Source organism: Ptychodera flava, chromosome 5 (genome assembly GCF_041260155.1).
Source record: "Ptychodera flava strain L36383 chromosome 5, AS_Pfla_20210202, whole genome shotgun sequence".
Classification (NCBI taxonomy): Eukaryota; Metazoa; Hemichordata; class Enteropneusta; family Ptychoderidae; genus Ptychodera; species Ptychodera flava.
This window is the reverse complement of record NC_091932.1, coordinates 6855684-6882861: the sequence shown is the minus strand read 5'-3', so window position 1 is coordinate 6882861 and position 27178 is coordinate 6855684. Positions and strand designations below refer to the sequence as shown.

General features: G+C 36.9%; 1 protein-coding gene across 1 annotated transcript; it reads left to right on the top strand.

Annotated features, from left to right (window-relative positions):
- LOC139132877 (uncharacterized) lies at window positions 1-27178 on the top strand. Its single transcript, XM_070699232.1, has 8 exons — window positions 1-137; window positions 6853-7002; window positions 7504-7682; window positions 14162-14497; window positions 19950-20282; window positions 20976-21138; window positions 25698-25794; window positions 26389-27178. The coding sequence occupies exons 5-8, from the start codon at window positions 20253-20255 to the stop codon at window positions 27077-27079; spliced, it is 981 nt and encodes a 326-aa protein (XP_070555333.1). The 5' UTR covers window positions 1-137; window positions 6853-7002; window positions 7504-7682; window positions 14162-14497; window positions 19950-20252; the 3' UTR covers window positions 27080-27178.

The window sequence follows — 27178 nt, the reverse complement described above, 5'->3', positions numbered from 1 at the left end:
GTGAAAGAGAATGTGTGTACGTTCAAACAAAATGGTTGGTTCCAGGTAGAATCTGATAGAAATGGATCGGCGTTCCGTCGCTAACGTGTTACTTTTGGTCTTCTTGAGTCTTCAGTTGATATCACTAACCAAACAAGGTAAGGAGACTTAATGTTTAGGGTCGAAAACTTGCAGCGTTACGCATAAACAGCCAAATATGACAGAAAATCTTAGGGTTTTCTCCCTAGCAATACCAGGAAGTAAACTCAAGGAAATTACCTGGCCATGTCCGACGACACATCAGGCATTTACGTCATGAAATCTCTGGAATTCGTTTTGCTCGCGTGCAGTGTATATAACCATTCTATTTACAAACACATGGAATACAACATTTGCCGTTACCTTGGGCGTTTGCTATGATTAGGGGACAAATCAACGTGGTTTCGAGGCTTACATACAATGTAAACAGCTTGTTAAAATGTATCGCGATAAAAGACAATTTGAAAATTATCAATAAGGCTAATAGGATACCTAGCGGTCTTCCACTCATCACTGTATTTACCTACTCTGCCCGCCTTTCATGTCGTTTGAAGTCGTCTGCCCAGTCATACAAGTATGAAAATATTGACAGATAGTCGATGTAACTAAAATGCTTTTGTCTGACGAAAACCAAGGAAAGTTAGAAATAGAGACGGATCTGGTACAAGATGCTGGGCTATGTTTTTGACGTTACTCAATTAGGAGAATAATATTTTCAAGTTTTGATAAAATATAATTCGTTCTTGACAACATGTACATTTCATTGCTTTGCTTTTCATAATACATTTACCTTGCAAACATGAAGCATTGAGTATAATGTACATTGATATTGTTGAAAATGAATTCTAGTCCAGTACTGGTTGACATCATCATCACCACCAACAACAACAACATCAAAACAACAACAAAACAACAACAACAACAACAATTATCTGCGTATGGGCTGAGTCGACAAGCTGAACTCTATGCATTTCGAAATGGTGTTTGGGATAGATCGTATTTTACAAAAAGAAAGAAATTAAAAACATGGTGTACCTTTAAGTAATGCAAAACGTAAACACCATAACTCTGTATCGGACCATGGTCTCGCTGTGACAAGTCACTTTCGAAAATTACTTAAAATTTATTGTGGCATTACAATGTATGGTGGAGAGGGGTCATCAATTTTACTGTTTGACATAATGTCGAACAAGATCGTCATGTTAAGCAAAGTTTATGCCATGGTGGCCAAAGTTCATATGGTGACCAAAGTTCTTATAAAGAAAGGAAAATGTTGAATGTGCATAAGACAATAAGTTCCGTATTCCTGTGTTCTTTATTACACGGCTTCTTTTGAAATTGCCAACAGAGGGCGTTGTTGTATAGTGTTGAAGGAAAATCATACTAATTACCAGAAGTCTCAACAACTGACAATATTTACGAAGTGTTTCCGAAACTGGGCAGATAGGAGATGTAAAATGTAAATATACATTTGATGTCTACAGAACTAAAACTGCCTACAACGTATAAATTTCACGGCGACAAAATTCGTTTGAGATTATTATATTGCAAATATATATGAATCATGTAAAAGATACTTTGAGGATTATCATACACCGTATGAACATTTCAACTAAATAATTATGAGGATAATCACCCGACAAGATCATGTGATCAAAATCCGTAGACGGATTTGCACCTATTTCATAATTTTCTGTAGCAAATAATAACTTCAAACCACTTAAACTACTCATGCTACATCGACAAAAGCCTACATTTTTGCTTGCCAAATGATATCAAGCTAGCCTCGGGTAAAATGATGGCAACCGACTGATATGTGTCAATTGCATATCGTGGCGAGGTGTGGATACCGAACTTACATTTATGTTACATTTTCGTCTCCGATTTGCTTCTTTATGTTGAGGCTTGTTCCTTGTTGCAAAGTCACTGCAAATTTTGAAAATTACAGCATCAGAACCGCCATTCCAAATTAATGAATTACGTGATTCATTCCTATCTCGTGTGTGATATTGACATTGGAATTAGACAATATGCGCAGTATATTTCACAATGACTAGTGTTTAGAATGTTATAAAGGCATGGTAATCGATCCCAGGGCCTAGGAGTTGCACATGTAAAACAGTGTGTATCTTTGTGTCAATGGCGGAATAAACTATGAGTGTATCTATTTATCCAGGAAATCTTAATCCTGGCAGCTGTGTGTGCACGCAAATAGAGCCAGTCAACGTTAGGTGATGGTTTTGAACACAATAAATGTACCCAGTACTTCATCAATGTCTGTAACTCCATACATGAAAATAGTCGTAGCTTGACGCACTTTGAACAAAGCTCGTAACACAGGGCATAGAAGTCAATCCTCTGGGTTGGGGAGGGATGGGGAGGAATAGGTTTTTTTGTGCAACGGTTTATTTATTTGATTTTATTAATTTTGACTGTGATATTTCAAATCAAGATTTCCACTCCAAACCGTCTGACTGCTTTCTTTATTACTACAAGTAATTTTATTAATTTTGACTGTGATATTTCAAATAAAGATTTTGACTCCACATCGTCTGACTGCTTTATATATTACCAACAAGTCCTTATCTCCTCTCCAACGTGTGTATACACCACTGTAAGCTTAATTGCTCCGAAAACATTGCCAACTGGCTAATCCGCTGTCCGTATCAGCGGATTAATTGATTGAATCAAACAACCGTCGTCACACACGTAGTAAATAAAATAAGAGCTCTTATTTAACTGCCTGTGGGACGGCTGTGGTGTTGACTTAATCAATTAATCCTCTGATACGGACAGCGGATTAGTAAGTTGGCAATGTTTTCGGTGCAATTACAGCGGTGTATACACAGATTTGAGAGGAGATATGGACTTGTAGTAATAAAGAAAGCAAACGGTTGAAATCTTTATTGAAAAAAACAGTCAAAATTAATAAAATCAAATAAAGTGAACCGTTGAACCAGGCGTCCTCTATAACTTTCAGGGGCATAGGCGTACAACGTCACATAACTACACTTGGTTCAATTTCTAAAAGATAAAATCATTTGTACTTGTTTCTCCTCTGTCTCTCATATTTCTTACAAACCTATTTGGAATTTGGCAGCCCAGGAAAAGTTTTCCCAGCGATTGAATGCGTGAGTCTGCGCAGTAGTGAGTTAGTTTTGTCGGATTCACTCCACTCATCGCGCTCACCTCACTCATGAGTTTCATATGAAAACAGAACATAAATCATCGCGTTCACACCCCTACTAGAACATTCAAAAATTACAAACTTGAACCAAGCCTAGCACGTAACGTAATGTTGATAGCAAGGTAGTTCGGCGTCAAGTGATGGACACGATTCCGAACAAACCACGGTGCTGATTTGAGCTGCTGCCTCCGATCGAAAATTTCAAAACAAAGACATATCAATAATTTTGCGAGATTATAAGTGCCCGCTGTCTTCTTGCCAAATAGCTGCGATCAAGATTATTGTTATAGAAGCAACCGCCAAAGACCTGCATGCTCTTCTTATACACAACGTGTAAAAATGAGTTATTCCTTGTGAAATATATAACAGCAAATTTTGCAATGTAAATTTCTTACTATCTTCCTCACAATGATTTTGCATCTAGGTCTATTTTATCACGGCCACTGGACCATTCTGACGATTTTTACAAACAAAGAATCAGATAACACCCATCGCGGGGACATATTTCAAAGACGTTCACAAAATGTTCACCACAGGAAAGATCATACCGTAGTCCCCGTTTCAAGGTGTAGGAAATGTATAATGCGGCCACTCGGAACAGTGTCGGATTATGCTCACTTGTTCGAATACTACACTCATACGGTAGGGTAAAAACATGGGACATTCGATCGTTATATATTACTTTCGCCAAGCGAACCCGGGCTTACTAAAGATGGTAAAATTAGCATAGTTATTATTGCTAGTCTCTGTAAATTTTTCCGACTATTCGTTAGTAGTTGTCAACTTTCTTGAATTTGTCCGAAAACTATTTCAGTGAATGACGTCAGTTTCAAGACACCTGAGTGCAGACGCAATATCGATACAAGTCTATTAATCTGCAAATTAAATGAATCCTTATTGAACATGAAAGTAAAAAAAATTAATGTTGTGCTCTTGTTAGGAAAGAAAAGTTGATAAAGCTTTCAAAGTGATTCATGTCACAAGTCAGATAATATAAATATCTTCCGTAGAGCATGTAAAACACAACCTCAGAAAAACGTATAGAAGAACGACATCACGGTGATCTTCAGAGCTTTCAACGTATTCCAGTCTGAACGGTCAACATGTGATACTATAGTCTATGGCAAGTGTCTTTTTTTAATTTGGACAATTCCGACAGAGATGAATCAATCGCGATTATGTTTCATCGCTCCGACCGACCGAGAATAATGCAGCTTATGGGCACCTGTATAAGGGAGCATTCGTTTTTTACGGGGGGGGGGGGGTCGGTGGAATTTGAGCAACAAATGAAATGTAAAAAGCGACCCCCCTCCAAATCAAATTTCTAAAGTTTGACCCCTTCCTAATTTATCAATCGTAAAATGTGACCTCCCCCCCCCCCAAAAAAAACTTAATCAGCAGATTTGATTTTATTAACCCTCCGCACCCTATGGCCCTGGGCTGAACAATTACGGCCCTTCAAAAGTGTTTGCAAGAACAACGAGTAACCCACCCCAATTTTCATGCTCAAAAAACAGCGGCCCTCCCCCAGATGTCACAGTCCGTATCGATAATATCTTAATTGACTTATAATTTCCCATTTGACCTTTGAACTTTAAAAAAATCCTTTTTGAACTTTACAAATAATCACTGGGTGAAATTCCAATATCATATTGGTTTTTCAGATCTGCTCTTTCAAATATAATATTCTCGTCACGTACATTTATATCAATTGTCAAACTTTTTTAAAGCACAGATTTTAATAGCTAGTTTTGTATTGTAAAATATATTCAAAGTTTCCTCACATATCACAATGTGAATCAACATTGCCAAGGTGGCAGAACCTAGCTTAGCTAGGATTTGCATAATTTACATAAATTTATATACTTTCCATTTAATTAGCAAAGAACTCTGAATGTTATGTCTACGCATCTGCTCGATACGTCCTGGTCATTGCGAAAATTAAGCTATAACAATGATATAGTTTATGTGTGTGATATAAAGTAAGCGCCCAATACTAAATGAAAAAAAAAATCGACTCCAATGTTATCGGCCAAAGGTCATAAAAATCAGATTTCAACGACTTCCATCTGTCATCTTTCCTTTATGGCTATCATGATCACAAACATGTCCATTATGATTTTTGTTTATTCTTTTCAATTTTGATTAGGATTTAGTGACAAGTGAATTTCAAATATCTCTCCTAATATAAGTTGAGAGTGTACGTTGGGAGAGAGTTACATCGGGTCACATAAATGATAGCATACTTGTATATTTTAGGACATCTATACGTTTAAAACAACAACACAATAGTTTTATCGGTCAACAACTACATGACTAGGCTATATGACAAGAGAGATGATTTCAACTTAAGTATCAGCAATACAAACGCCAAGAACAACAATGTCCGGATTTCTTGGTTCCCTATTGGAAGACCAGAATTCTGAGTGAGCTTCATGATCAGATATTTCGCCTCCAGTTAAATACGGAGTTAAAGGACATATTTGAAGATGTTTCGGGTGCTGTTACTGCATTAGTAGACGCCTACTTCGAAAATGCAGCAAAGTTGCAGTTTGCCCGTATCGAACTGGAGCACTTAGAAGAGGCTCAAATCTCTGATTCACGGCGATCATATCGATCGCTAACATATAACAAACCAAACGGCTCTTTTCAGCGCCACCAAGATTTGCATTTCATTAAGCTAAACTTGTCTCGAAGACAGATATTTGGACTCTCAAATTTCTACGTTTCTTTTCTGATCTACCACTTCTGGGGCCTCATTTTAAAGCTCTTGGAGAAAGAAAAACTTTCACCTTGCTAGTTTTTCAAAAATCAAAAATTTAATTTTCCCTCATAGAGTTATCACAGGGATGGAGGCCATTTTGAATTTCAAATATCGCAAAACGTTCGCTATTTCCAAACTTTGCACGGTGACCCCTGACTTTTATTGTTATTTTGGTAAGAGAATGGTTGAAAGTGTCATTTAGGAAAGTTTGAGCAAAAGTTTAAGTCTTTCACTTTCGAGGCGCATACTACCTTAAAAGATTAGATCGAACGCGCTCGTATAGTCACTGCGATGCATTCATGCGACCTGCTACAAAATGGTATACTTACCCTGCCTGCTTCCTGACAAATGTCAAAATAGACTGCTAGACGCGACGTAGTTTCTGCGGACTTTCACTATCTGACATTTTTGGCAAATTGCGATAGCTGACAACGTTCAAATCAAAGCGACTACTCTGTGTTTAATACTTGACTAAATGCACAGTCCATGTGTGCGCGCGCTTCTTTTTGCATTTTCCCGCACAAAGATGTTTAATTGTTCGTTTAAACCGCAAAAGAGCTACATTTTATCCAGCGCACTGCAAAAAGTAACACTTCATTCAGTTAACCATAAACCATAGCAACAATATAAACAATAGCGAAGGGTCAGTGTAAGTACAGAGACGCTTGACGTTAGTAAACCATCAATTCAAAGCACGAGTGCTGGGAATCGTCCCGGAAATATTAGCGATTTTATCAGCATCTCTGTGTATTCGAAAAATTTGCATTTTCCCCCAAAATATCAAGGGGAAGGGCAGCTGCCTCCCTGCCCTTTCTCAGGCTACGGCTATGGATACATATTTGTCTGAGATAAAACTCTGCAAATGATTTTAATTTCCTCACAGTTGAAGTCCGATTGACTGGTGGTCGGGCGCCATTTGAAGGAAGAGTTGAAGTCAGACGAGATGGAGAGAACTCGACATGGAGATATATGTGCGGAACTACTGCAACTGGATTGAATCTGATAGTATCAAGGGCTGTGTGTAAACAACTAGGTAAATTATATTTATACATCAAGGCAGATAAATAAATACATAAATTAATTAACTATAAATACATTTATATCCTTCTTTAATATTTTCTCTCTTCTGTGACTAATGGTATTGCAGTGATATGATACCATCTGCTTGCCTCTAGATCCTTTCTCTTCGTGTTCGTAATTTTTCCTCTCCTCTCTAAAAAATTAACCTGCTTCCGAATTGTCAATATATTTTCCGAAATTCGATTTGTAAAACATAAATTGTCGGTAAAAACCAAATTATGGTTTATCTTGCATAGTAACAAGTTGACTATAACGAAGTAAACCAACACCTAAAGTGATAGATTGGCTTAGCCATTAAGATAACAGGTAGAAAACATTTCACAAAAGACACTTTAGTGGTCGTCTATCATTGCTTATTGAGGAAATATTTCACTTTATCACTTTATTTTGGTAATTGAAATAATCCAGTAATACATGGTATTATGTTCAGAATTTCTATTCGTACACACCCCAGGTTATTTCACGGTGATGTGGCCTAACAGCACATTTGTTGGAAGTGTTCTGCAGTCTTCTATTTGTGACGTCACATGTCCTGTCAAGTCAGAATCGTTAGAAAACTGTACTATAAATTGGGACAACAACGGACATGATTGTCAGTGTTATGACAATTACCGTGCAGGATCACGTGTTATTGTAAGTGTACAGCATTCACAAGCTTTACTGATTTCTGAGTTTTACACGAAATGGGAAGTCTTCGCTGTTTACCTCTACATCTGTCTTTAGTTTCATTAGCGATGGACCGTTTATTCATCAATGTTATAGCTCATTTAAAGCAGTCTCAAGATTCTTAATGTACATTTTACTAGGGTTAAAAGTGTATTGTGTCCACGTCGACCAAATCGATGACGAATCTATATCTCGATGTCCAATTAAAGGTACAATAATCCAATATCTGTCACCTTGAAATGCAATTGGTTGACTCACATCATTGTAATTGAAGCCTACAGCGTTTAAATCACCCATAACCCATTTCTAGTACCTGAGAGTGTCTATGATTCCGTAGACGTGCCTCCAGGGATAAATGAAACATATGCTTGGCGAATAAAATTCAATGCTCCCGACATCAAACCTACATTGCTTAGTTACCTGAGTTCTATGCCAAATCGGCCCCGCTGTGTAAAGGACTAGCCTCACGAATAAAACGACACTGTGGTGTAAAACCCGTAGGTCATCAAGGTGGATCATCAATGTCCTTGATTTTAAGTTATGTTTAAAAGTTTGTGTGTTGATCACTCCATTTAGGTTTTTTAAACATTTGATGACTCTCATATCGTGTTGTATGTATAACTGTCCATGCACATCGGAAGAATCGAGGAAGCCTGGTGATACGCTAAGCTGTGCGATCAGTCTAATCGTCTCTACAGCGGAAATCACAGCTTCGACAAATTATACAGTTCTTCATGTCCGATAAAGTATCATCAATGTATTACAAATCTAAGTAAACAACAAATCGACCCAAAAAGGTTAGTTTGCTGTTGGGCCGGGTGCGTACCGGAGGGGAGGGGGTGGACGGACTTTGCAGTGGAGCTGGACTGGTTTCATGGCCGGGATCTCTTGTGTATTCTCCCTAAAACAAAGTTGAAAGTGCGAAAATCCGACGACGACATTGTGATTTTGAACATCCTCTGAACAAAAGAAATTTCCGAGATAGCTTATTTAAAACTTAAACTGCTGAGTGGTGTTTGAACACAAACATTGCAATACTTAGCTGAACGGCCATACTGATTGAGTATCAACCGTAGATACAGTTTACACAGACCGGGTGTAAACATTGAAAATATTTAGTGCGAATTTGTGCATGTCATTGAAATTTGTTGAACACTACAAACGCAATTTTATGCACGGGACCTGGGAGAATCTAACGCCAGAGTTTGAATGGCTGGTTCTTGCTCCCAGGCCTAACCTAACTAGCCATTCGCAAGAAATTTGTTCCGACATTGAATACACTATACTGTGGAGAAACCCTGTCACAACACACTTGTGGAGACTATCCGTGAATGCTTAAGAAGTCTGATGAATGTTTTCCAACGTCAGTCCTGTCTGCACGGGATAAATCCATCAAATCTTATTACTGTACGTACAGAATCTTCATCATCGAAAACACGGAATGTCAAGTTTGCTCTTTGGAATGCCTGCTCTGTAGAAAGTAAGTTACAATCTATCTCTGACTCCCTGATACATAATAAAACTGATGTTTCCCATTAATTAAAACTTGGATCAAAGATTCTGATGATAGCATTGTGTCGCGTTTTTCATCATTTCGTACTAGTTACACTCTATATCATGTGCCCTCTTCAAACAAGGAGGAAGGAGGAGGTGTAGTTATCATTCATAGATCCAATGTAAGTTCACTCTCAACAAGACGATGACCTTCAAGTAGTTTCAGGTCATTGACGGCAACCTCATCATGTTATCATCGTTGATTCTACTCGTTGTAGTCTATAGTGCACCAAATGGGGCTTTTGACGACTTTTCTCTATGAATTTGTCAACCATTCAGAGAATGTGATTTACTGACAAAGGAGGTGATTTATTGTTGGTGATTTTTATATTCGTGTGGACAATCCTGGTAAAGTTTTGTTATCTACTGGAATCTCTTGGATTCGCTAAACACGCAGTTGGTCCAACACATTGTAAAGCCACACCCCATATCTGGTTATCACAAGGGCAGCTGATCCATGTGCTACAGATATGAAATCTGATTGGCTTTTACCATCCGACCATGCCCATGTCTTCATTTTTAGTTGCGTTTACATGACCCTATTCCCTTAAAATTATTAGGTTTCCTCGACATCTTGCAAATATCGATACAAGTGACCTTCAACAGAAAACAAAGTAATCGATGCAATCGATCAATTCTGATATTGGCTGCCGTGCGACTGATGTTGTTAATGCTTATAGGAATGCTCAAATCTGAGTTATTGATAAAATTGCTGTGGTCGTGAAAAAATAATTTTTAGATAAAGTTTGGGCTCGTGGTTCACAGTAGAAATCTGCGCCGATTGGAGAGGCGATGGAGAAAATCTGGACTTGTGGTTTAGGGACTGGTCAGTTTCTTCGGCCTCGGGGGGGGGATGGATTATTTTTTGCCGACGTCAAAAAGTGGCTGACCCCCTATTCCAACTTTCGAAAACAGAATGACCCCCTATTCCAACTTTCGAAAACAGGGTGACCCCTCTGCGCGAAACAAAGTTAAAACAAAAGATGGAATATACATTGAATAATTCAGAATAAATATATGTATATATATATATATATATATATATATATATATATATATATATATATATATATAATTTAATATAATTTACGAAGGGCGCGCCAAAAAATATTTAACATCCAGATATCTCTGATATATATATATATAGGCATATATATATATATATATATATATATATATATATATATATATATATATATATATATATATATATATATATATATACATCTGATATATGCAAGTCATGTAGCTAAAGGTCATGCTGAAAAATATGTTTGGTATTTTAAAGAAATGCGCCCGAATGGCGCGCCGAAAAAATTTAGACATACAGATATCTCAGATATATATATGTCTGATATATTAAAAATTTTCACTAGGACGGGGCTCTCAAAAATATGTCTTATTATTATTAAAGTTACGCGCCCGATTGGCGGGCCGAAAAATGCAACTGAATGATAATTTTTATGGCTGGCACAATGCATTTTATGCAAGTATGAGCCAGTGTCGAAATTGAAAAACACACACTGACCCCCCCTAATGGGTAATTCAAAAAGATGGTGACCCCCATCACCGAAGTCAAAACATGGTGACCCCATTAATCCACCGCCCCCCCCCCCGGCCGAAGAAACTGATCAGTCCCTTATGAACAAATCTTCAAATCAGCCAAATGTGAATATACAGTTAAACTTCGTGATGCATTTTACGCAACCCGACTGATAGAAATGGCGCTAACATCAAAGCCCTCTTTCGCATTATTTGATGGTGTAATAGGCGACCTGTCTTCGATCTCCCTGGACTTTGATCCATACACCTTGCCGGACATCTTCGTCAAGTTAACGTTCTTTCGCGCAAAGATTTTAAAGATTCGTGAGAATTTCTTTTGTCTAACTTCTTCAAGCTGATTGTCCTCCTGATTCAAGTTTCAGTTTTAGTTCCTTACATCCAATGACTGTTGAACACGTCAATACTCTACCAGCAAAATTATGTTTTTCGTTTATTTTAGCACATAAAATTAATTTGAAGGCATAAACATAATTCGATGCATAATGAGTTAGTACTGTACTATATAACACTTATTTGGGATGACTGCATGAAACAAAATTAAAATACTTCAAAAATTATTTCTGGTCTATATAAAATTAATTCTAACACACTAAAATTAACGGAAAACATAATTTTGACCAGAATGGTCCCAATATACATTATCTTTACTATTCATCCTAGAATGAAGGCAAAGAAATTACAATTATTATTATTATAGAACAAATTTCTAATTTGTTACTTAGAAATCCATAAAATAAATAAAAAACAGTGAATTATGTTTTAACATAGACCCTCTCGAGGGTCTATGGTTTTAAATAAAAAAACTGTGGTTACCAAAATGGTTACCAAGGCAACATAAAACAATAATGAACATGGAGTTCATGCTGTGATAAATACACTTAGGAGAGCATTTGCATAGTAACTGGGATTACTTTTAATGGAATTTGGAAAAAAATTGAAATTTTAAAATGCAAATAGGTTACTATGGACATAACACAGGGCAGTAAAATTGATGTCATATTTTATCTTTCTAACCCAAAATAACCATTTGATATTACACATTCTGTTGATTACTGGATTTTAGGTGGAATCTTAAAAAACTGGTAATTTTTACTCCTGAATGGTTGCCATGGAAACATCTCACATTAAAATGAGTGTGATAGTTTTTGGTGTGCTAACCAGAAAAACCCTTATGATCAAATTTTTACATCAATCAATCGTTCTTTAATAGGAATTAGGGAAAAAGTAACATTTTCAATCCCAAAATAGTTACCATGGCAACTCGAAACATTAAAATAAGTCTGGTTTTTGTGTTCTCTGACCCGAACTCCCCCACTAGATAATTTTCATATCAATCAAAGTAAATTTTATGGGATATTAGAAAAAGTGAAATTTTCAACCCCCTAAAATGATTACCATGGAAACATGGGGCCGTGAAATCGATATCATCTTTGGTCTTTTCGATTCAAAATACCCTGATGGTGAAATTTTCACGGAAATTGAACCTATTATTATTCGCGTTATTATTTCTATATAATACTTATATTAATTATATCAATTATAACTACTTGGTGACGCCAGTCTCACTGTTTGAATTGCCGCATCACTGATTACTACATCGGTCGCAACATTTTCCTAACGTATCTAGATCAAGCATCATGTGACCACAGCTGTTTAAGGTAATTGGTAGCGCACAGGTACTGTCTCGTGATGTTGTGGGCGGTTGAACCTGGTTTCGTTGAATTAAAAAGGTGTCGAAATATGCGACTATCGTATTCAAAAGGCCTACATTGGGCAAAAAATCGCAATGTGAGTCTTACTGATTCGGGCCACTGGACACAAAGGTGAAAAATAGAAATTACGAAAATGTGTTTACATAAAATGATTTGTGTTATTTTCCTGTACCGCAGTGGTGACTTCCGTAAATACCTCTTCGATATGATCTATGTTCTTTTCCGTAGTCATATCTCGGTCCATATTACGCTTGACTTCCGTCTTGATTTTTTTCGAAGACAGAGCTCCCTGTAAATATGCAGAAATCGCAAAAATCGCAATTAAGTTCACAGCATAACCAGAGAATACTATATTTTACATCGTCTACCATTCCGATACCAATATCAAGGGTACGTTAAGGGGGCATTTGAAGGGATTGGGGACTTAAAGGAGGATTAGAAACGAAATTATATTTGATTGATATGAAATATATGTTAGGTTGTACATTAATTTACGGCTGTGATAACTTTTGCGGTTTTGTTCTGTGAAGCTAATTACTGAAGCGTTATGAAAAGTTCAGTTTTTAACATCGACACAGCAATATATGTGTACAGTCAGCATTGCTATTGTTTAAAATTGAATTCAAGTCCGGACCAGCATTCATATGTCGTCAATAACAATGATTGCGGTCCACTCACATGTACGAAGAATTTCTTTTCCAAACAGAATATTTGTTATTCTAGCATTAACACGATTGCAGTTGATACACAGAACAAAATATTCCGGAAAGTGGCCAAAAGGCACAGCTAATGTTCTTTTATACAAATATATTAATTATATTCAGTTTTCCTGACAGGTGAGGGAAATCATCCTGTTTCCAAACTTTTTGTGATCGCTGTTTTTCTCTTTTACAAGATGAAGTTTCATGTACGAGAAAACATGTCAAAACAGCGCCCTCCTTAACTGGAAGAGAAACACACACACAGACACACACACAGACACATAAACTCACACAAACACTGAAACAATCTGTCCATTCCAAAATCAAGCCAGTTTTATTTTGAAGGGAGTTTCTAAATTATAGCAAGTCAGAAGAAGGCATTTTTGAACGGATTTCGAGTTTGTTAGAGTATGCACTATAAAAAAATCACAGAACATTTTTTGGTCCCCCTCCAGAGGTGTTTGCGAATGCAGCGTCAGCCAACCACATCCCGTTCATTTTACTTGCATTAGATTGACAGTGATTTCAAATAAGCAACTGCATTACAGCCTATTCTCTGCAAGCTTGACCGTTGCTAGTGCCCAAAAATGCAAAAATCTAGCTTATGTTATGTCTCATACAGAGAAATGAAACTACTGTAACATTATTATACAATGGTGAACATAGTCATGATACCAACCGGCGTGCATAGAACATTTTTGCGATTGAAAAAAATACATCAAAACTAGCTTTTCCGAAGCGTGTTAATCGCTGTTATTTCTGTTTCTGATGTGACTTCTCCATGAATACAGCTACTACATTATGTTACAATCATAATACATATTACCGAGTCATCGTTGCATGGAGACTCATTATCTGTTTTCAAAATCAAATGAATGTTGCATTCTTATAACAATTTGTTATCATTTCCGTTCAGATCCTGGATTTCTTGGTCGATACAAGGAGAGTAATGTCAGAATATTTCCGTTTACTACATCATGGCCTATATCTCAAAATGACGTCACAATACAAGGATGTATCGGAGCATGCCGGGATCAAGGAAAGACCATAGCCGTCCTCTCCAGTGGTAATGAGTGTTACTGTGGTAATGACTCTGTTGATTACATGCGTAATGGAGAGGCTATTCCAGGATTACCAATACGGCCTGACGCACAAAATGTGCGATATAATACATATCAGTGTTCTGGTGACACAAGGACATCGCCACATATACAAGGCTGTGGAGGAGATTGGCAATTGGATGTTTATAACAGTATGTTTGTCAAATTATTGCAAAAGTCTGTATTCATTACGAATTCGATCACATTTGATCGTGTCTATTTTTAATGTGACGAGTTAGATAGTATATTGTGAACTGTAAGATTTTGTTGTGCCTTTTCTATTTTTGTGAAGGGGTACATGTTCGAAAAATGTCAATGATACGGACAACACATGACAGACATATAAAACCAACAAAGGGTAAAACTGTTTACTTATTTTCTATTTTGTTAAATTCACCCTAATGTAAGACGTTTTCATTGCAATTAACTTTATTTTACGGCATACGACTGTGACCTCCTTGGTTGCCATGTCTTTATCATTACCTTCATTTTTTATGAGCATGCTAGTTCTTTGGGAAAAGGCAAAAGGCTGTCTGAAGTGGCATGTTGATGTCGTCGTGTAAACATGTTCGCTTAGACGAGAGGGTAATTTGAATATCGTTCATCAACCAAAATTAGCATCTTATAAGACTGGGTGTCAACTACGTATCTAGTTTATGTTGCAGACTGTTTTATTACTCTCACAAAGATCCTTGAAAGCATTATTCTTTCCAGTTCAGAAAGACATTTATCTTTTTAACATGGTTGGCGCCATGTAGTTAGCTCGCTTACGATAAGCTGTTAAAAGGGTATTTTCAAATATTAGGGAGCGTTCACTTATTATAGCCGGGGGTGGACTGGCAAAGTCTTCCTACGCATCAGTCAAATAAGCGAACCCCTACCCATAGCACCAAAAAAATTATTGACCCTCTTTTTGAGATGACAAAAATTTCAGGACCCCAATTTGCTTGAGTAAGCTGCACACACATACACCTGTGGAAGGGGGGACGATAGAACCAAAAATAAGATTCTCAGATGTTTTCAAATGGCCCTCCTTACAAACTCACAGGTGTTAATGTTCACATTTCGCCCTCTGACTTGCTATAATTTTGACTTACCCCTTAAAGAGATTTGGCTGAAATTACAAGTGAATCACAAGATTTTTGCGCAAGCATATGTGCGTACAAAATTTTGATATTTTGATTTAATTGATAATCAGCTGTTGATAATGTTGATTCACTATACAAGGTAGTCTATAAGAAAACTATCCAATACTTTTTCAATACAAAACTAGCGATATTTATGCATTTATAGACATTTGATAATTCATTTTAATGTACTTGATTGGACTAAGGTGGTTCACTTAAATATAGATTCACTGTACATGGGAGTCTATGAGGAAACTATGAATTTTTTTTCTAATACAATATTAGCTAAATCTGTTTTATAGACATTTAATAATTTATCTTCAAAAGTGCTTGATTCGACTAGGGTGGTAACAAATGGATATTGTGCGCAATAAATTTGATTTTTTTCACCGAAATGTAGATTCACTATACATGGTACACTGTAAAAAATAGCGGATGCTAGACGCGTCTTTACGCGTTCAAAATGTACATGTCAGTGTTCAAAGTTGAACGCCTAGTGTTCATATTGTTAACACCAGTGTTCATAATATTAACAATGATGTTCTAAACCTGAACACTATGTGTTAGCAACGATCTTCTTCAAGTGTTCAAAAACTCAGCATCACAGAAATTTTACAATACTGTGAAACAATTAACAGTCTTTTGTGTTTTTTACTTTACAATGGCTATATTAAATTTACTATTGCTTCACTGTCAGGTAAACGTACACGGATTTTGGTGTAACGAATTTCACACTAAATGAAAAATATTTCCGGCATACAATTGCTGAAAGCATGTTTTTTCTAAAAAAGGAAGTATACAAAATAATTTTACACGTTTATTACGGGTTGAACGTTTAAAATTAGAAAAGAAAATCAGAAAACCACCATGAACGTTTTAATTTTAACATCGGCGTGCAAGAGGCGTTCTACTTCTAAACACTTGGTGTTCAAGTTTGGTGTCTTTTCCTATCCCATGATGCATTAAAACGGAAGTTGCGACATTTTTCTTGTAAGCGCACCCTGAAGTCGTGATCGTGCGGAAGAAAGACCAGAAAGGGTAAGTTTCCTCTCCAAAATAGTAAAAGGTATTAGATTTTTGAAGCATCTATATTATCGTCCTTTGAAATTAATTGTATTGTACCTTGAAATAGCTTAACTACGTGAAGAAACCTTATTTTCTTTCATGGCTGCTATACCAACAACTAGCTGTGACTACGCAGTGGCACTTTTGACCATAGCCTATCGATCGATCTCACTCGGGTCAAGGGTCATCAAAACACAACTGTAGCGATAACCCTTGACCTGAGCGCGATCGATACGCCTTGCATAGTACTGCTGCGTAATCACAGCTAACACATGTCTTTTAGTAAACACAATGCATGTAAACACATCGCAATCGCATGTAAAACATCAGTTAAACATCGTAGAGTATACAATGTATTGTTTCAGCATATGAGAGTTTGGCTTTTTTATTTTAATCAGTTGATGACAAGAAGCAGCAAATATTTTGTAACAGTATTGAAGAGAGGCACTGTATATGAAAGTCTCCCCTTTTCCTTAACCCAATCAGCCCCTTGTCTTTCATTTAAAGTTTCATCTCGCCATATTACCTATTGTTGCATTTTTTTCAGGATGTAAAAAGTTGGATTTAACTGAAAATCGAAGAGTTGTTATAGGAGCTGGTGGTACAGATAACGAAGAAGATGAGTGTACAGGTAGCTGTCTGGAAACAAGCTTGGGAACCTCAGTTCATCTCTAATGTAGATTTAAAGTTCCAAGGGTCAGTAACTGAATTTTGATAAGTTTCTGTATTTTTGTTCTGAATTAATCCAAGCTTTGGTAGCATGCTATGATCAACTGAATGTTGTCGGAGAATAAGCTTTCACAGACGTGTAGTCTCCCTTATTTAAATTAAAGCTGAAAGCGACAGACCATTCAGACTAAAATGTCCACTCTGAATTACTGGTTTTTCTGTAATTTTCACTCTGAATTTTCTGTCACTTTCTGCTTCAATTTTTCATCCCCCTTGCATCTGATGAAGGAGACTTCACGTCTTTGAAAGCTTATGCCCTTGTAACATTTAGTTGATCATAGCCTGCTACCAAACCGTAGATTATTTTGTATTGTAGCTCAACACGTCTCTTGTACAACTGGTTTTTAGCTTTGCTGTCTGCTAAATAGGTGGATGTGTAGCATTGCCCTCAAATTTGAACATCCAAAGGTTTTTCTTCAAAACAGCCCGTACGAATCCTTTAATATTTGGATTACAGGTCCCAAGGGATTACCCTAATCAGATATGTTCAAATTATGATGAAATTTGCAAATTTATATTTTTGAGGCTAATGTTGTTATTCTTTGGCAAAAATCTTCTTCTCTTTTACTGCCGTCTTCAATATTTGGTAAACATGTCCCTAAACAAGACCTTAGTCAAATTTGTGCTAGTTGTGATGAAATATCCAAATTCTTATATTTCATGGCAATTTTTGTCATTTTTGGTCAAAAAATCTTTAAAAAATCTATTTCAAAACTGCTAATCGAACAGCTTTGATATTTAGGACATAGATCTCTACTGATAGTCTTTTTCAGATTGTTCAAATTATGCAGAAATTTGCAACTTTGTATTTTTAGGACATTAAAGACATTTCAGACATTTTTAAGACATTAGGGATTACCAGAATGTGATATATTCAAGTTATGATGAAATGTACATTTTTTAATTTTAAGAGTGATTTTTACCATTTTTGGTAAAAAAAATTGCATAAAAATTAATAGCAGGGTACCCCCGAATTTGAAAGGTCTTTATGAATATGTGTTAAATTTCTGAGAAATATATTTTTGATATGTCACCCATTTGTTTCAGGGTTTATTTAAAGATATTGCAAACAAACAAACCTTTTTGTTTATGAAGGACTTTGTTGGACAAGGAAATAGGTTTTACCCTGCCAAGGACCCACTTTCCCCACTTTCTGCATGTTGTGCCTTACTGTGACACTTTGAAAACTTGACATGTTGTGTTTACTTTAGTGTGGACAACTATATACCATGTGCACCGGAGAAGCCTTGACTAGCTTCTTTTTTTTCAAAATTTACAATTGTCTATACCAGAGGAAATGTCTTTAAGAAACCATCTTACAAAAATGGAGTATGCATTTCATACATATACGTCTTTTCAACACAATAAGTATGCCAAATTTTGAGGTTTTTCAGATGATTTTTGTACATTTGAAACAAGTATGAACATAAAACGTCATCCTCAATATGGTGATTTTTATTGCTTATGTTTTTGATAGGAAGGTGTTAACACTATTGGTTTTTTCCTCTGACAAAATTTACATACAAAGTTGCAATGTTTATTTGCCCATTTTACAGCAAATTATTGTATTTTACTCTGGACATGTTTCGTGTATTTTTAAAATAAAATAATTTTATTGGATATCAATGGTCTGTAATGTTATTTCAAGGCTTGAACACCCCGTGAACGCCTAAAATTAGAGGTGTTCAACAAGCGCACATCATGTGTTCTAGTCTTTAACACACTTATCGTTGAACGGCGTCCATGCGTTCAAAAAGTGTTACAGCCCTTTGAACGCGTAAAAGCGTTCAATTTTTTGAACACATTTCCTGTGCAACGTGTGTTCAGATTTGAACACCATAGTGTTCAATATAATGTCTGATGAACACGTAGCGTTCAAAATCTGCACACGTATGTTCAACAATTGAACGTTGGTTGAACACGTAGTGTTAAATTTCTGAACGTCTAGAGGCGTTCAAAAAGTGTTACAAAAAGGCGTTTAATCGGTGTTCTATCCTTGAACACTTAACTTTACAGTGTAGTCTTTGAGAAAACTATGAATAAGTTTTTTCAATGCTAAGCTAACTTAATCTGTGCTTTATAGGTGTTTGACAATTGATACAAATGTACTTGATTCAAATAGGGAATTTGAAAGTTCAGATGTGGACAACAAATATGATATAGGAATTTAACCTAAAAGTAGAATTTCACTTTTCATGGTACTGGTAGCCTACAGGTAACTATTAAATATTCTCCTGACAAAACTTGCTATATCTCTAATATGTAAGTAATAGGAATTGTTCATTGTCCTCATTTAGCTCGATTCACAATAAGACATGCCTCAGAGTTGCCAAGTAAAGATGTTTAGGTGACAGACAAACTTTTGTTCAGATTTACAATTAAACGACTTCAGAGAATGAAATCATGCAGCAAATCATTTTATCTCCCAGAATATTTCTGAACACTAAAACTGCCTTTTGATGGGACGGATACTCATGAAAATTAACTGACACCCCCTCTGAGCTGTTTGAAAAATACATGGCCCCCTTTGCAGCTTTCAAATTCAAGGTGACCCTATCTCTGGATATTGCAGGCCCATCCCCGGCCGAAATAACTGAACGCCTCCTTATTAATGTAACATGTATGTTTGATAAACCGACGGTGACTAAAAAAGAGATTATAATCACATTTCAATCTTTCCTAGCGTCTTTCGGTGCCTGTGGCGGTGACTACACTGATTCCAGTGGATACATATATTCACCAAATTTCCCCGGTAACTATACCAACGAACAATCGTGTACTTGGACAATAACAGTGGATCCTGGACACATAGTAAAGCTAACCACTCTTATGCTGAGATTACAAGACAATGACATGGTGATTGTGAAGGATGGGATAGAAGACCATAGCTATACTATCAGTACTTTTACTGGTTATTCACTACCACAGCCATTATACAGTTCATCAAATACTCTTCGCATTGAGATGATCACCGACGATACGGGCAATGATCTTGGATTTGTTCTACAGTATGAAGGTATTTGTAATGGAACAATATCACTATGTAGCTTGTTTGTGAAAGTAGTGGATTCAGGTAGCGCAAAGAAAGTTGTAGAATTGTTTTAAGTCCCAATTATAATTTTACTGTATGCAGGGCCAGGGTTCGATTTTTGTCATTTGTATAAGCCTGGCCATTATACTGTCATCATCCAATTCTCAGGTCATGTCATGTCATCGGCAATTTAAGCAAATTCTCATTTTCAAGTAAAACATTTGTTATGTAATGTGATGATAAAGCGGTGCAATATATACTAAAAAAATAGCATTGCTGGCGTTTTATTTCCTAATTACTTTATTTAAAAAGTCAGAAATGCAGGTCCTGGAGTTTACTTTTAATCCTTACCAAACAAATTACCTTACCTTCCCAGACGCATTTTATAGATGCAATGCATAAGCCCCTTTTCTGTTTGTATGTATATCTTTTTTAACTTTTTAACCTGACCGCTGTCTGTCAAAGAATTGCCAACATTTTCGGATAATAAAGAGATATTGTATTGTATTGTATTTATCACTTTCATATTGAAATCTCAGTTTAAACTATAGTTATTTTCGAGCTCATTTAGCTCATCTGATATCAATGGTCGGTGAGCTGCATTCAAATAAAATGTAATCTAACCTGCCATGCCTGAATCGTCACATAGTAAGATTATTCTATAAATTTCTCCCATAGCCATCAATTATTCTGCAACCATCTACAGCATTATGCACATCAAGTGAATTATCAACTGGAAACGGAAATACACCCGAACATGTGACTCTGCTTTCAAAGTGGACAGAATCAGCCACTTCCCCGAAAACGGAAGAGCATGTCAACACGACGGCTCCTTTGAAGGGTATGTCAAGTCCAATGCACTTAATACGAAATACCGTTTGAAGATGGTAGCTCTATGATAACGTTTAAAATAATGCACTGCAATAACTTTACTCTCATTTTTTATTTCAACTTCATCAAAAAAATAGTAGCATTTGGTGTGCACAGTTTCATTATACAAAGTATTCACTTTAGTCAAGCACTATAGGGCTTATTTATTCTGATTTGCAAAAATTCTTGACGCCATTTCCCGCCCTTATCGTGTTTGATCAATAATCAATAAGATAATTGTGTACATTTTATATACATGTACAATGATACATATTGTCTAGAGCTTGAATACAATAGAAGCAAGTTGCAACGGAGCATCCAGTGAAAGTATTACAGTAACTAATTTTAGCCTTTGTGTCAAGGCAGTATATTTATGTGTCCCAAGTTCTTCTTGCCTTACATTATCAAAATATGAATACATAAACACCCAAGATATGTAGAGATTGAACTCACAAAAACCCTTTTGTATCTTGCGAAAGCCCTGGATAATCGTAGCAAATGACTTATTGCCGGGTAAAGACCTCAAATGGAGCGTGATCGTAATCATATTTTTGTAGCTCATTTTCAAAACAAATTTCAAGTAATTAGTACAGGATGACATTTGGAAAATTTAAACTCGATTTATTACCTCGAACGGTTACATACATGACAGAGCAAGAAGTCGAGTAAAAATTAATAGAAAGAACGTACGATATTTAAGCTTATCATAACAGTTACAGAGAGTCATTTTTCATATCAGCATTAAAGCAGCTTTCGCCTCCGGTATAATTTTTCGTCTCAAACAAAATTGAAAGAGTACCAGGCCGGCCTACGGTCAAACACTTGTTTTAGGTCTACTTGATGAGCTTTCTACCTCAGCCAATTAGTGTTGTCGGTCATGAACAGAGATTATTTTCTTTTCAGCAAGTAACTCTGGTGTGACTGGATTGATTGAAAGCGAGTCTAGCTTATGGTGCCTACCTTCTTTTCCGTTGTTCCGAGATATCACAAACTCAATACACGGATTGCAAACACTATCACTTAGAACACCGAAGTACATAGAAACATTCTCTGTTTGTTCACAGACAAATAGTATGGACAGACTGGAAACGCGGCATGCCTTTTGTTCCACGGTCGTCTCGTAGACTATTGGCTTTTCATATTAAAATGAGCTTCAAAGGTGTTAAAATTTTTGGAGGTTTTGTTTGTGGTTGATAATTGCACGAGATTATGCGAAAAATACGACGAGATGGCATCGTACTTCCAGTCGCGTAGCAACCATAGTAACTTTGTGAGCTCTCAGGCCAGAAACACTGCTTCCCGCCAATCAAAACATAACACGCCAGCAGTTTTATAAACATGTCCTTCCTTGACGCACGTGTAAAAGATGGTATGACTGACCGTAAACCATTGAGTAAAACTAGACAGTATCGATAAAAAGACTTTCAAATTTGGTTCAAACACACTCATTATATATTCATAAAAATATGAGAGGAATTTTTAAAACCGTAAAGGCATCATTTTACAAGTGGTATAGCCACAAACTGATGACGTCAAAATCGCCGTACACAAAACACAGACGCCCGTAATTGCGGCACTGACTAACTAATAAGGTTAAAATAATATAAATTTGCACTTTCTTCAAATCACTGTCACAATCTCCGACTGCTTAGTTTTTGTATCGGGTGAAGTACAGTGGGGGCCAGGAATTTGGGTTAGCTGACCAAATTGTCGGAACGGAGCGAGCGAAGCGAGCGGAGTTCCGATAATTTGGTCAGCTAACCCCAATTTCTGGCTCCCACTGTGCTTCACCCGACACAAAATCAAGCAAATGAAGACCATCACAGAGTTTTTAGGGTTAGGGTTAGTTAGTTCATGTGATCGCGGCAATAATTCCGTCTCATTCCGGGTACAATATGTCCCAACTCACGTTTTATTCATCAAATTGTTGTCATGTACAAACTGACCCCGACGGCAATGGCCATATTGACCCCTTTTCAATATAGCCGTTGCCAAAGACGGCACCCAGTTACATAACAGAATTCAGCGTTCATTCAAATGCAAATAATAATCAATATGACGGCAGAAAAATCTTTGTATGTTTTCATTTGCATTACTTCTTCTGCAGACCGAAAATCACACCTGTACATTAGTTCAAACTCTGTTATTGATTGGTTTAATTTTTGGTCCACACATTTGTTTTCTTTATCTTCGCGATATGCCTTCCAATAGATTTTTTGCCAGGCTGTATTGTGGAAATTTATGAATACACGGATGTAAACAAAAACAAAATCTATATTGAATTCAAGTTCTGGAAGTCCAAATACAGCTTGAGTCGACACAAAAACAGACATTTGGTGATTGGAGTCACTGGTCGCGATATTTGTGCTTCCTTTTTAATTTCTGTTGACCGGCGTACGTAATGCCAATGCTTTATCGATTTGTTCCTACAGGTTCCAATATTATTCCGATGAATGGTAGGGGGCTTATTCTTCGTTGTCCAAGTCTCCTCAGTTCTCTCATTTCACCGCTAATCATTGTCTTCATTTTGTGGATCCTCAAACCTTTGCCCACACCAACACCTTTGAAGGCATGTGGATGCATGCCATGCGAAATTGGATTGGCTTCACACCTTCAGACTTATTTCCAACTTATCTTTATGAGTTCATGTGGCGGAGGCGTTTCGGCGATAAAGCTAAGGCGTGCTTGTTCAACATATTTCAATTCTCTGTCCTTCAAGTTTACAGTCCCCTTCATCGATTAATTGCAACTCTGCACATAACACCATATTATGCCAAATGTTTTGAGACGGTCTACATCACGCCTACATTGACAACTCAGGAGGCCACAGCTGCCGCTGATGTGTGACACTTGGAATGCACAAACCAGACCAAGCTAGTGCTAGTGACAATATATGCACCCTAAATCATTATATTGGCGGCGAATTTCGTTTGCTTCTGTACTTAATTCACTTCGTCGATCGGCGGAATTTTTATAATGTAATTTTCGTGGCATATCCAACGAATTGTTGTTCACGTTTTCATCTACAATAGCAATGAAATATCGCATTGCATACATGTTGAGTGACGAACCACTTTTATATAAAAGTGTATCCTGTCAAAAACGGAACACACACCTTTCGTATTGTAAAAAGGCAGCAAATGACAAATTCAATAATGCATGTCAAACACAAAGTTTTCAACATATAAAACATCCTGAACAAGTGACAATTTAATACTTTAATTGTGCAAATACAACAAATAATATGAAAAATATTCAAAAAATAACAAATCTGCACAACAACACGACAATGCAGAGAATAAAATAAGACAAGGCAATAAAGAATCAATGCAGAGGCATAAATTCAATAAAAGAAGGAAAATGCGTAAAAGACTTTCAAATCATTACAAGTGAACATTATAAATTCATCAGTTCCTGCTTAGCATTATCATCCTAACGTTTATATGAAACATTGCATCCCTCTCTCGCAACTTGTTCTCGTGGAGTACAGGTTATAGGTAGTGCTTCGCATGCTGCAGGTGCTGGGTTCGACCCCCAGTAGCGGTAATAGTTGTTGTGTAAAAAACGTAACTGAAAAATTACACTTCTCTCCCTGTCATTAATCAACCGTTGCTTCCACATAGGTATCAGGCTGGCTGAAGAAGACATGGATAGAGTAATAGGATACTACAAAATGAGGGAAAGGAGTGAAGATAGTAAAAATTTGGGACCCTTCTTTTCAATCATTTCCCCCCTGAGTTTCCAAGCCCCCATTCCTAACTCTTACCCCCCAAAATAATTTATCGCCCCTTTTAGAACGTAGCCTTTGACCTCATTTCCATAAGTACCCAGATGTTTGACGTCATCAGTTTGTGGCTATACCACTTGTAAAATGGTGCCACGGTGAAAACTCATTTCTTGAAGCTCAAAACACTCCCGTTTTCGCCAGCACGTCGATTCCGCTCAGCACCACACGACAACAACACAAACTTTGCCGAACATACTTTCGCTTAACAGTCGGCGAAAGTCCGAAACTTACCGAAGGATGCATGGTCGGCACTCTTCGGAAAAGAGATAATCAATGAGAAAACTTTTGGATCACAGTCTTTAAAGTGACAAAATTGCGCGAGAGCAACCTGAGGCGAGGCGACCATGGATGTATTACGTAACCGCTTCACGCCTTAAACAATACCCGTTTCTCTGTGGTTTGTTCGAAGTGACCTCGACTTTCTGAGACAATATCAATTTTCTTGACAATTCAATTTATAAAAATGCAAGTTGGACAGGTTAGTCACAGTGATGCTCCATAAGTTGAATGTGGCTACCTTTGCTATATACTCACTTCTAGCAAACGCTGGATGCGCTATTTTGTCACTTTAAAGACTGTGATCCAAAAGTTTTCTCCTTGATTATCTCAGTAAATATCTACTGCGCTACTTTAAATACTTCTAGCATTTGTAATATGCATGAACAAAAAGTAGTTTTACGGCAACCACGAATCTATACTAGCACATTTCATCATGATCATACGGCCAAATTGCATCGTTTCAGATATGTACATGTACATTGGTATCGGTGGCGGGATGTTCATTTTGCTGGCACTCGTTCTGATTGTTGTTATCGTGGTATTGCTGCGGAGGAAACGAAGGTGAGGCTACTTTCTGTTATCGTTTTGATTTTATTATCGATGTTAATGTCAGCTATTAGTAATGAAAATGACGACTGAGAATCTGTCAGCGTACTGACTACAAATTACTACAAGTCATCACTACAAATTACTATTTTTGCCAGTAGCGCTTTTTTGTGTAATGATTATTGCTGTTAATTTCATTTCAAATTTGTACAATACTTTTCGATTACTACTTGTCATGGGTCATTTTAAAGCTCTTAGAGAAAGAATATTGTTACCTTCTTGGTTCTTCAAAAATTGAAAATTAATTTCTTCATAAAAATAACACAGGATGGTAGCCATTTTGAATTTTAAATATTTGTAAATCTTAGGTGATTTGATTGTCTAGTACCTAAGTTTGCACGGTGACACATGATTTTTATTCTTTATTTTAGAAATCAAAGTTATTATCCGGCAGTAATCATGATTTTGGATATTGCTTATAATTTGCCAAATACACCACAGTTAATAATGGCATATTCTGCGATATTTACATTTCAATGTAGCATCATTTGTGTTCTGTAACCGAAAAGATCAAAGAGGTCTACAAAACACTTCTCTGACTTATTCCAGAACGAAGAAAAAGACAACAAAAGAACAAAAGCCAACATCTACACCGGATTTGATTCGAAGAAGTAGGTCTTCTGAAAGCAGTGACCCCGACATTACCCCTCACGCACACGAATCGGACGCAAATGCGGCATTTATAAACGAAAGTGACAGACCAAAATCCATTTCGCATAATCGCGAGTCGATCGGTGGTGAACGGCACAAACTAGAAGAAATGACCATGATGAAAGTACTCCCGACAGATTATGAGGTACTTGGTCCGGCCAATAACGAGGAACCCGTGCGACCACAATCAATTGACAAGACGCCTGAGCTCGATGATTCCTATGCTCAGATAGATATGCATAAGAAAAGAAATAGCGAGAACGTTACATGTGCGCCTGAAAATGAGGCTGAATCCAAGGCTGGGATGACAGATGGACATGACAATATGCAGACTGAAGATGCTACGGTAGATGATAGAGAGAGTGAAGAAGTGCCGACAGTACCGAGGAGGAGCCTGTTACGATTAGAAGACAGTGATGATGTTGGACAAATGTATACACAAGTTGATAAATCAAAAAAGAAAGGAAGAACCAATGAGACAGGGTTCGTCGATAGTGTACTGTACGAATCGATGTCAGACACAGAACCGTCACAAACTGACGGATATGTCGATAACATTGTTTATGAGTCCGCCGGTAATATGGTGTAGGGACTTTCACCGTGATACTTTAAAGAATGACTTAACATGATCACATTAATCAGAGTGACATAAAATATTATAAAAAAGTTATGTAAATATTGTAAGATA

Excerpts from the sequence above, each read along its gene's own strand:
- LOC139132877 (XM_070699232.1), top strand. The coding sequence starts at position 20,253 with ATGATCTTGGATTTGTTCTACAGTATGAAG. Across the intron at positions 21,139-25,697 it reads CACGACGGCTCCTTTGAAGG|ATATGTACATGTACATTGGT; the intron begins GTATGTCAAGTC and ends GCATCGTTTCAG. Across the intron at positions 25,795-26,388 it reads TTGCTGCGGAGGAAACGAAG|AACGAAGAAAAAGACAACAA; the intron begins GTGAGGCTACTT and ends GACTTATTCCAG.